Genomic DNA, 12,647 nt, shown 5'->3' with positions numbered 1-12,647 from the left:
AAAAGTAAAATTGATGAATAGATTGTGAAGTGTGAGATTCGAAACACGGTGTGGTATAGAATTATCAAAAATAAAGGAGAAAAAGGTAAAACATAATTTTGTTAGCTCAGAGAAAAAAAGTCGTGTTTGTTTTTTGTTGAACGGCAGAATATAAAAACTTGTCTCATAAGCAATTCTACTTATAAATGTTTTAAATTGACATATACACTAACTGGTAGTAGAGAACACATCAGGAAATCACTTCATTTGTATATACAGGTGTTGAAAATAATTTCATACTGTTTCATGTGAAGAAGATGTTTTTTTTAAAAAATAAGAAACAAAAGAAAGACTGGAAGTTTAAATCTAACAACATAAACAACATTTGAAAACAATCTAACACACTTTTTCATTTTTAACAAAAGCAAACGTAATCAGTTTTCTAAGTTGCATATATGAGTCCATTTTATATGAACACATCATACAGTATCAATAGCAACTATTTCATTTGCAGCTGAATTTTAGAAATGGTATAGAAGATGTTTTAATAAAACCACTTTTTAATGTAAAGCAGTCAAGATTTTACGATAAAAATATTTAATCTAAACCAGTCATAAATGCTTCAGTTACCAGTGTGCACAGGAGCTTGCAAATCATGTGACTAATATCTATTTATAGACTAGAGGTTTCAGAAACCTTCCAAATGTTAACACTGCAGAAACTTTCTTAGGACAGAAGAGGTAGAACATTTAAAATTAAGTGTCTGATTAGGCATGTATCAGGCTAAACATTATGTGGGAGCCCCTTAAAGTAATAACATATAATACGGGGATGATTGATGTTATGAGAAATATGGATGGGGTTCTTAAATTTCTAGGCCCCTGGAAGCAATCTCCTGCACAATTAAAAAACTATTTCTGTTCATATTACTTTGATAAAATCTGAATTTTACAACAGAACAAGCACTGGTTTGGTTATAAATACAACAAGCCCAAAAACATTCTGTGAATCAACCCAGGCACTAAATAACAGATCTGATCATGTTGTTTTTGTGCAAACTTATTACTTAAAACTTCCACCATCTATTTTAGTACTTTCAAAATCGCCAACTATAAAATGACGCAACAAATAAAGAATAAATGAAATATGTGGCGAAAAATTGTGTCAAAAATTAATTCAACAACAAAGGGGACGAAAAAAAATTAAAGCTATTATTTTTTTTTTAACAAAAAATTTACTTTAACAGTGCAGTCAGTTCTGATGCAAATTCAAGCCTTCTTTTAACTGGGTACACCGGGTGGGCAAAATTGGATAAACAGTGGCACTCCACAATAAAAAAATTATGATCTTCTGCAGGCAGAAGTTAACTTTATATCATCTACTGCTAGATAAGAGCATAGTTTTATTAGCTTATATAATGACTACTTGTTAATTATTTTGTTGCTGTTTCATTTTTTATTTATAGTAGTTCATCAGTACACATGTTGGAGATTGAAATATTTTTAAAACAAAAAAATCATTACGTTAATTTTTTTTCAACTATTAAAAAAAAAATTTTTTTTGTCAATTACATAAAACAGTGTCATATTTTTTGTCAAATACATAAAATAATGTGAAAACAATTTTCTAAAAAAGTTCTGTCCTTAGTAAAAGATTATTTAGCTCGGACCTTGTTCAGATAAGCCCCACCATCAGCACACAAAAAAGATTATTAAAAAAAAAATTGTACTTTTAGTTTTTAATCCATCCTCAACCTTAAAGGAGTTATTTTTATGGCGTTCGTTTAATGTCAATGTTGCTTGCCTGCATTTAATTGGAGCTGGTAAAAACTGGCGGGCTTAATTTTTTGCCATTACACTTTTCGCATTAGTGGCGGGGCTTATCTGGACAAGATCCTTTAGCTCTAATAACCATTTGAACAGAGCCCCACTGTATTCAACACCTTATAGTTTATCCTACATCACACAGACACTGACTAGACTCACACTTCTAACACTAGATGACTACAAGTACTAAAAAAAGAGACTTGAAATGCTAAAAAGCAAATTAGAAAAAGAAGTTGAAAATGCTTTCAAAAATGTTTTAGATGTAGCTAGTGATTTAACCATTAAATAACCACAGTTTTTGTGTCAACACATTGTCTAGATGTGCTGTGTCCCATTTAGTCTTAGATTGTATCACAATTAGTCTAGATTGTATCCCACTTGGTCTAGACTGTATCCCACTTAGTTAAGATGTGCTGTATCCCACTTAGTTAAGATGTGCTGTATCCCACTTAGTTAAGATGTGCTGTATCCCACTTAGTTAAGATGTGCTGTATCCCACTTAGTTTAGATGTGCTGTATCCCACTTAGTTTAGATGTGCTGTATCCCACTTAGTCTTAGATTGTATCCCACTTAGTTTAGATGTGCTGTATCCCACTTAGTTAAGATGTGCTGTATCCCACTTAGTTAAGATGTGCTGTATCCCACTTAGTTTAGATGTGCTGTATCCCACTTAGTCTTAGATTGTATCCCACTGAAGTCTAGATTATATCCCACTTAGTCTAGACTGTATGATGGAAATCATAATATAATGTTCATTTTAGACATTGTATGGTCATTTAAGGGTTAAAATATTTTAAAAAATGAAATTTAGGATTGATTTTTTTTTTTTAAATTAATTTTAGAATAAAAATAAAAAGTGAGGCACTTTACACTTGACAATTTCTAAGGCTTTTGATTTGCTCTCAGAGAAAGTAGTACACACATTTACATACATTTTACAAACTTTATATTTAAACATTTTACTTCTAATTACAAATTTTATATACCAAGAAATCAACAGAGATGAAAAAAAAAGTCTGAAGAGTGTTTAGAGAATCAACAAAAGTGTAACAACCACAACTAACCTTTATACAATTTTAAAGCACCCTTTGTGTGGCAAAATATTTATGACAATGATAAAAAGAGAAATCGCCCCTAAAAAAAAATAAATCAAGAAAGCATGGACCCAACACAGTAAACAACAAGGCATGAAAATATGTAGACCCAAGTATTTCAAAACAGTTTCTCCATCTCATTAGAAATATACCCAGTGCTTTATTTGTATAATTAAAATGTGTTTGGATGATGCTTTATGCAGTGGAATGACATATTGCATAGTACAAGCACTATTATTTAAAAAAACATTTATGTGATTGATGAATGGGTTTTAGTAGAAGTTAAAAATAGCACAGTAGTTATGCTATTTCGGCAGCGACTTATCAGAAAATTGGAAAAAAAAAAAAATTTTCAAGTTCATTGACGAGAGCCTATATAATTGATTTTATATTCAAAGGAGAAAATAAATAAATATCTTAAGAATTTATTTGTAAAGTACTGAAGTATTTTTGTACATGCATGGGTCAGACCGAAGCCTATATATTAATAGACGGATATTAGATAGCTAATCTAATTTAACGGTTTCGGTAACAGTCAAATTAAACCAATTAAAGTTTAGGTATTCTAAAAAGTAAATCATCACACTGCATTTATTAATAAAAACAGCACTGGGTATAGTTACTGTGAGAAAACATTACAAAAGGAGGATGGGAAAAATATAGGAAAAAACATAAAGAAAATAACAAATGTATTCAGCTGAACAAATATAAAACAAAAACATACACACTCAATTACAAACTTATGCATAGTTTTCTACAAATGAAATTTTCCTGAAATAAGACTTGAAAAAGTGAAATCGAACATATAATACAGTAAGATTTTACATAATACACAAAAAGAAGGTAGATTTTTAAAAAATGCAACTAATTAAATAAATCAATTAGTTTAAAGTATTTAAAAAGTGATTGTAATCAATTATGTATAAAATTATGAATTATAATATAAACAAAAACTCTAAATAATAAGATACAACACAGGGATATTATTTGAAGTGTGGCTGCTATTATTACAAAGCTCCATTAATATCCATAGTTTGTATTAATAATTGCAGCAATCTTTGTATTAATATCTCTTTTAATATGCTCCATACAGATCTAAATAGGCTAGGTATGGATGGTGAAAATTAATTGGACACAAAATTATATCCTTAATCAGTGAAATATAAATTTGACCTTTATTATGATTGTCTCTGGTAACAATCTTCTAAAAACAAAAAACAAGTGAAAAAAAAGGAAAAGAATAACGTCTTTATCAGTGTTTTTAAAAAAAGGTTATCTGTTTTTAAAACAATTTAATGAAAAAAAAATATTTTAAAGAACTAGTAGGAAGTTTGAAAAAGAACATGATCAAAGTAGGCAAAAATTCTCAAAACCTAAAGAAGATTTACATTTTTATATATGGTCCATTACACAAATCTTTATTTACAAAATACTCTCCAACCATGTTGAGATACTGGCAAAGTTTAAAATAAAAACCATTTCAAAACAATATTTAACAAAGAAAATGTTTGAAAACAATGTTTGGGCAATGTACATTAGAAGGTAGATGAACAAAGAAAATGAGATCCTACAGAAATTCTCTAGCTCTACAAATATAATCTTTATTTTTTATTAACATGAAATCATATGGAACAAGAAAAGAAAATCTTACAAAAAACAACCAAGTTTTCAAAGTGAAATAAAGTATCTTTTTTGCAAACAAAACAAGTATTATTTGTGAAGTATGTGGTCATTGATCAACAGTAGTGATCAAATTCAGAAGTGATCATTTATAAGAATTATTGACAATTAATTAACAGAAAAGGTAGTTAGACATCAAGTCTATTTGAAATACCAATTGTAATTCCACATTAAACAAAATATTTTCATTTTCTAAATAGATATAAAGATAGTATTAGAATAAATTGAGCTGAACAAAATAAAAACTAGAAGTCATGTAAAGAGAATTATTTTAAAAAACCTTTGAATTTTTATAAACAGAAAGAAAAGAGCAAAATCCAGATAAATTGACCGATATACTGAATTATTTTATAAAAAAAATAGTGTAGAATTAGAATTTTTATATGAAACAAAAGATTTAGAGCAAAATTAAAACAAATGACTGACATACGAATAAAAAAAATGTAGCATGAAGTTTCTGACAAAATCAGTTAAACCTGATGAGTTTAAAGAAACAATTCGGTAACAATAAAAATAATTAAAAAAATAAAGTTAGAAAAACACTTACTTAAACCCACCTATTTTAATGACCACTTTTGGCTGAAAAATGAAATCTAAAAAAAACAAAACTCACAAAACTAATTTTAAAAACTAATAGAGAAAAAAAACAACTAAAATACGTAAATTTAGGGAAAAAAATTTGAGAAACACATCAACAAATATAAATAAACATCACCCTAGTGTGAGTGTATATATGTAAAGCAGTAACCATTAGCAAAACACTTGCAACTTTTGAATACTATTTGAAAAATAACACAAAATCAATTTGTTTGTAAATAATGTTGTAAGATCACGATATAAATAATACCTCCAAAAAATAATTGCAAAAGATAAACTAAAATGGGATAATGTTAAGCCTTGCTTTTGTTTATCTAAAAAAAATTTCTACACAGCAATAGGAGAATGGTTTTTTCTATAATTCAAAGCTAGCAATTTACAAGTTAGTAAAAAAAATTAATTTTTTTTTTACTGAAACTACAAATAACATTGTTGAATAAACTAATGGTTCACATGGAAATATTGCCATTTATTAAACCATTAATACTTTTTGGTAAATACACCTTAATAAAGTATTCTCTGTAATAGTGAACCAAGCTATATTTAATTAGCTAACTCCTTTTTTACAAGATTCAATATAAACTGATAACAGTACTCTAAATTACATTACTACTATCTTATACCTTAATTATATATAACAAAAAAGCAACAAAAGAATCCATTTAGGGGTCAGTATAACAGCAACATACATAACATTCCATAACTTTCCATTCATAACTATTTAACATTTTTTATAAAGTTTCTAGACAATCAACATGAAACAGTTATGGCCTGTGTTCTAAGAATTGTAGTGTTCTAGTTGGGGATTATGTGTTGGACTGTCTGATGTACTTGACTTGATGCCTTGAGCAGGCCCTGAAAAGTTAGCCAAAATTTGGTTTTTGTAACATTCGTAAATTATTGGGATTAATTTTTTTTAAGTTGCAAAAATTACAAAAAACCCAATGTTTATTCAAAATTAATGAATAATTTATACTTAATTAATTGACTTCATTTTTGAGTGGGTTCCCTGGTCTTTCAACAAAATAGGAACAATAACCCATAAATACAACAGTGAAATAGAAAACCATCACTTCTAGCTTAACTTGGTGGTTTGCACTACCTAATCCATATTTCACCTTATCTCAAGATTACTTCTTAAGTTACCTATACAAAAAAACTTCCCAAGTTGTCTATACAAAAAAACTTACTTCTTAGTGTTGTCTATATAAAAAAACTAACTTCTTAAATTGTCTATACAAAAAAACTTACTCCCTTAGTTGTATCTACAAAAAACTAACTTCTTCAGTTGTCTATACAAAAAACTTACTTCCTCAGTTGTCCCTACAAAAAAACTTACTTTCTCAGTTGTCTCTACAAAAAAACTTACTTCCTCAGTTGTCTATATAAAAAAACTGAGTTGTCTATCCAAAGAAACTTACTTCCTCAGTTGTCTCTACAAAAAACTTACTTCCTCAGTTGTCCCTACAAAAAACTTACTTCCTCAGTTGTCCCTACAAAAAACTTACTTCCTCAGTTGTCTCTACAAAAAACTTACTTCCTCAGTTGTCTCTACAAAAAAACATACTTCCTCAGTTGTCCCTACAAAAAACTTACTTCCTCAGTTGTCCCTACAAAAAACTTACTTCCTCAGTTGTCCCTACAAAAAACTTACTTCCTCAGTTGTCCCTACAAAAACTTACTTCCTCAGTTGTCTACAAAAACTTACTTCCTCAGTTGTCTATATAAAAAACTTACTTCCTCAGTTGTCTCTACAAAAAACTTACTTCCTCAGTTGTCTCTACAAAAAACTTACTTCCTCAGTTGTCCCTACAAAAAACTTACTTCCTCAGTTGTCCCTACAAAAAAACTTACTTCCTCAGTTGTCCCTACAAAAAACTTACTACTCAGTTGTCTCTACAAAAAACTTACTTCCTCAGTTGTCCCTACAAAAAACTTACTTCCTCAGTTGTCCCTACAAAAAACTTACTTCCTCAGTTGTCTCTACAAAAAACTTACTTCCTCAGTTGTCTCAACAAAAAACTTACTTCCTCAGTTTTCCCTACAAAAAACTTCATCAGTTGTCTCAACAAAAAACTTACTTCCTCAGTTGTCTCAACAAAAAACATACTTCCTCAGTTGTCCCAACAAAAAACTTACTTCCTCAGTTGTCTCAACAAAAAACATACTTCCTCAGTTGTCCCAACAAAAAACTTACTTCCTCAGTTGTCCCTACAAAAAAACTTACTTCCTCAGTTGTCCCTACAAAAAAACTTACTTTCTCAGTTGTCTCAACAAAAAACATACTTCCTCAGTTGTCCCAACAAAAAACTTACTTCCTCAGTTGTCTCAACAAAAAACATACTTCCTCAGTTGTCTCAACAAAAAACTTACTTCCTCAGTTGTCCCTACAAAAAACTTACTTCCTCAGTTGTCTCAACAAAAAACTTACTTCCTCAGTTGTCCCTACAAAAAACTTACTTCCTCAGTTGTCTCAACAAAAAACTTACTTCCTCAGTTGTCCCTACAAAAAACTTACTTCCTCAGTTGTCTCAACAAAAAACTTACTTCCTCAGTTGTCTCAACAAAAAACTTACTTCCTCAGTTGTCTCAACAAAAAACTTACTTCCTCAGTTGTCTCTCTTGGCGCTTGGCCAGCAGCCTCTCCTGCGTCTGCTGCAGCTCACGTTTCAGCACAATGGCGTGCTCCCTGTCACCCCTGATCTCCAGACTCTCCAGCTCCGCCGTCAGCTTGTCCGACTCCTCCCTCAGCTCCTGAATGCTGGCATAGATGTCACTCTCTTCCCCTTCCTGGGTCAACAGAAGACACAAGTCAGTTACTTGATGAACTATCTGTTAGTATGTTACCCTGGGCATCTATAGGGCAGATGAAGTAGAGTTCACCTGTTTCTGCAGACCTTTGCATATAAAGTCTATGGGGCAGATGAAGTAGAGTTCCCCTGTTTCTGCTGACCTTTGCGTAAAAAGTCTATAGGGCAGATGAAGTTCACCCATTTATGTGGACCTCTGCATATAAAAGGGATAGTGTGGTCAGCACTACACCCAGTTGCCTTTACTTTCCCTAATGTGAGTCAGGCACCTATCAGAGTTTGGTGGACTCAAGGACATCACATGGAATCAAATCTAGGATCTGAACTCAAGAATTTCCAGCCAGCAGTCATGTGCACTACTAACTGACCACGCTACCCCATCATAGTGAAGAGTAACATTTTACGCATGGGTTGAGCAATGTAAATAATATATTGATGGTGATAAGCAGTTAGCGTATTTGTGGGGAAAAAAATATAATAAATAGAAGCTGCATCTATGTTTTTGTTATTATTATTACTTTAGCAATGACATTTTCCTAACACCAGCCCTGATACAGAAGAAAATGTACTCAATGTGATTGTGTTTTGTTTAACAAAGCCACTGCTTGCCAGGTGTTACAGTATAGAACTGGGTTGGCCTTCATATTTAGCATAATGGCTAAGTAGACACTAAACCATATCATTCATACCCAGAAATCAAATAACTACTCAGGTTTTTATTTAATACACCCTTAGAAAACAAAACATCACTGCACAGAGTTTTTGGAGTGGAACCCACAAGGGAAGACAAAGAAAATTTCTTAGAGTTTGTATCAGTGTCAAAATAGCACTCCGTTTACAAAGCAATGCAGCTTCTTATGAGCAGGAAGGAGGTGGGGGAGGGGAGAAGGAGATAGTATCTACAAAGAATGAATATTTTAAAAAAATTCACTGTGACATTGAAAAAATGGTCAAAATAACCAGAAAAATTGGAAAAAGAACAATTTTAAAAAAAAGTTGTTAACTATCTCAGCTAATGTCAAAAAAAAAATCCCGCACCCCCTCTGCATTATTAATCAAAGTTACTGGTAACATCAAGAATTTAGATCCACCATTGAGCCCTCTCCTCTATAAGCCAAGCTTACCTTAGGATTTCTCATGTCCACGTGCACCAACAATGAAGCCAGCTCCAACTTCTCTGTGTAGCCATTACACAGTTGTATAGACCTGTAGCCTGTACGAGAAACACAAACCCACTTTAACACACAATTATTGTTTGTTTTAGGGTGAAAATAATCAGAATAATTATTTACACAAAATTTTGTTCTACAAGTTGGAAATCAGATAACAATTTTATAATAAACAAAAGGTAAAGAAAGTAAGGCAGGTTTGCATTCTTTAGTTAGGTAAAATTTCTTCATTTGTAATGTTGGAAGGGATTTCCGTAACAAATGAAGTACTATATGTTAAATTGTGTGTTATATAGGTCATTCACTATGATTTCAGCCTGCTTTTCTTTCTGGATTTGCTTCCATAGCCTTTGTACAACCAAGAATAAACTACAAGGCAGCAGTTGTTTGATTTTGGAGTTGTATCTCCTAGATGGGTTGCTGATCAAGCTGTCAAGCCTTATTGGCCCAAGGGTTTGAACTCAGGACTTTTCTTTTTAGCAGCCATGAGCTTTACTTACCCAACCATGCACAAGATTATAATATACTTAATTCATATTTTTTTTACAAAATGTAAATGTAAAGCCCAACCTTGTTTGATGCACTGGACAGGGTATGTGGCCTGACCAAGAAAATTTGGGTCACCAAACATGTCCTCGTCCATGACAGCAAACCTGATGAGAGCCAGCTCTGGGCACATGATGTCAAACACACACGAGTCCGTCCAGACTGGGTTTAGACCATTGTCCACTGCAACAAGAGGTCAAAGGTTGGGCAGGGAAATACATGAAATAACTAAAAGAAGATAGTGCATTAAACAAACACAACACAATACACATATAATAGAGTCCTGATTATAAAGAAATTATTTCTGTATTGAGCGCTGGAAATGCGCTTAAGTTCTACTAATGAAGGTGGATCCTTAAGCATCTCAAACCATTCTTCTTCTTCTTTCTTAATTCTAGTGTTAGAAGTGATTCCCTCCAAAACAATTAAGTATTACATGTCAACTTGTTATATGCATTCTAGGCCATTGTCTTCAATTTCAGCCTACTTTTCTGTTTGGATTTACTTCCATAGACTTTGTCCAACCAAGAACAAACTACAAGGCAGCAGTTGTTTGAGTTGTCTCTCCTAGAAGAGTTACTGTCACCAGCCCAGGGGGTTGGAACTCTGGACTTTTCGGTTCAGCAAACATGAGCTTACCAACCCGACCACACAAACCTCCATCTTAACCTATAAATATCAAAGTTATCAAGTAGATATAAATTTCCTGGTTTTGTTTATCTGAAGGTTAAAAACTGTAACAAGACACTTTGACCTGAAGTAACCAGTGAGTAACCAAGTGCTGAAGTAACCAAGCAGTGCTAAGTAACAGACAGGTTCTTCTTCTTCTTCGTTCTTAATTTTTAGTGTTGGAAGGGATCGAGCCTTATCTACAGGAGGGTTTGAACTCGAGACTTTTTTTTAGACAAGTTCTGAAATAACCCAGGTTGGCTGAAGTAAGCTACAAGTGCTGAAGTAACTAGCCACTCACCATGAGGGGTAGTTTTGTACTTTTGATTGTCGCATTCAATGCCAGCTATCTCAATCTCCACATAAGGACTAGCAATACCCCGGCCTTGTTTCACTAGATGCCGAGCTCCTATAATCTGTGGGGGGAAAGTACACAACAGTATAAAGTTGAATATAATTAGATATAAGGTCTTTGTATTTATAAAAATAAGGTAATGTCTTATTAAATACTATACTGTTGTATAGTAAAATATGTATGTAAAATACACTATTTGTATAGCAAAACAATACATTCTGTAAATAAAAATTAAAAACTATCTTTGGAGGGTTTTTTTTCAACAAGGCCATTAGTTATTATCATGGTGCTGCTTTTTAAAAATTACAATAAAATTATTGGAAGATTATCATGTAAAATTACTTTCTAATTAGCTTTACAAAGCTGAGAGCTTATTTAATCAAAGTGGCTGGGAAAGTAGGCCTTATACAAATCTATCAAGTCCAACAAAGATTTCTTTCAATTTATTGCTTGCATATTAATTTTTTGAAAATAACAAACACTTGACATTATGTTATTTAGTAGACTCAGAAGAAATAAAATATTGAAACAGAAAACTTACACTGATGGAAAGAATAAAAAAAAAGTAGGCATTATATGATACAGTAGAGTCAGGAGAAATAAAATACAGAAACAGAAAACTTACACTGATGGAAAGAATAAAAAAAAAGTAGGCATTATATGATACAGTAGAGTCAGGAGAAATAAAATATTGAAACAGAAAACTTACACTGATGGAAAGAATAAAAAAAAAAGTAGGCATTATATGATACAGTAGAGTCAGGAGAAATAAAATACTGAAACAGAAAACTTACACTGATGGAAAGAATAAAAAAAAAAGTAGGCATTATATGATACAGTAGAGTCAGGAGAAATAAAATACAGAAACAGAAAACTTACACTGATGGAAAGAATAAAAAAAAAGTAGGCATTATATGATACAGTAGAGTCAGGAGAAATAAAATATTGAAACAGAAAACTTACACTGATGGAAAGAATAAAAAAAAAAGTAGGCATTATATGATACAGTAGAGTCAGGAGAAATAAAATATTGAAACAGAAAACTTACACTGATGGAAAGAATAAAAAAAAAAGTAGGCATTATATGATACAGTAGAGTCAGGAGAAATAAAATATTGAAACAGAAAACTTACACTGATGGAAAGTATATAAAAAAATTAGACATTATATGATACAGTAGAGTCAGGAGAAATAAAATATTGAAACAGAAAACTTACACAGATGGAAAGTATAAAAAAAAATAGACATTATATGATACAGTAGAGTTAGGAGAAATAAAATATTGAAACAGAAAACGTACACAGATGGAAAGTATAAAAAAAAATAGACATTATATGATACAGTAGAGTTAGGAGAAATAAAATATTGAAACAGAAAACGTACACTGATGGAAAGTATAAAAAAAAAGTAGGCATTATATGATACAGTAGAGTCAGGAGAAATAAAATATTGAAACAGAAAACGTACACTGATGGAAAGTGTCAGAGGTTCAACATTGAGGGCGGTCAAAAATTTCTTCTCAAAAGGACTGTACAGGTCACTTCTCATTACATCAGGCTGGAGGACATAGCCACATCTGGTGGTGGAAATCAAAAGATTTTAAACATTGCAGAAACATTATACATGGAAAGAATTTTTTAAAATTGTGGGTATTTAAACATGTGGGATATTAAATGCAACATTTTTTTTTACATTGGGGGCAATTAAACATGAAAAGAATATTTAAAAACTGAGGGCATCTTAACATAGGGAATATTAAATGCAACATTGGGAAATATTAAACATACAATTTTTTTAACTGTGGGTGTTTAAACTAGTGAGATATTAAATGCAACATTCTTTACAATGCAAGATTTTAAACATAGAGGAATATTAAACAATACTTTTAACATCGATTATAACCATAGGTGATATTAATTAA

The 12,647-nt window shown here is 31.5% G+C and overlaps 1 protein-coding gene across 1 annotated transcript in view; it reads right to left on the bottom strand.

Annotated features, from left to right (window-relative positions):
• Nucleotides 1-5,044: 5,044 nt before the first annotated feature.
• The window catches only part of LOC131952509 (1-phosphatidylinositol 4,5-bisphosphate phosphodiesterase gamma-1), a 33,215-nt gene continuing 25,612 nt past the window's right edge, over nt 5,045-12,647 (bottom strand). The window contains exons 34-39 of the mRNA XM_059315200.1: nt 12,194-12,302; nt 10,673-10,787; nt 9,727-9,885; nt 9,112-9,200; nt 7,783-7,967; nt 5,045-6,032 (exon numbers count right to left, since the gene is read on the bottom strand). Of these exons, the coding sequence (XP_059171183.1) occupies nt 5,984-6,032; nt 7,783-7,967; nt 9,112-9,200; nt 9,727-9,885; nt 10,673-10,787; nt 12,194-12,302 (706 nt within the window). The 3' untranslated portion in view covers nt 5,045-5,983. The remainder of the gene's footprint in view (nt 6,033-7,782; nt 7,968-9,111; nt 9,201-9,726; nt 9,886-10,672; nt 10,788-12,193; nt 12,303-12,647) is intronic.

This window comes from Physella acuta, unplaced genomic scaffold (genome assembly GCF_028476545.2).
Source record: "Physella acuta isolate Inbredline_101_S28 unplaced genomic scaffold, ASM2847654v3 ptg000875l, whole genome shotgun sequence".
In the NCBI taxonomy this organism is placed as follows: domain Eukaryota; kingdom Metazoa; phylum Mollusca; class Gastropoda; family Physidae; genus Physella; species Physella acuta.
Note: the sequence above shows the minus strand (reverse complement) of the source record. Positions and strands in the feature narration are given on the sequence as shown.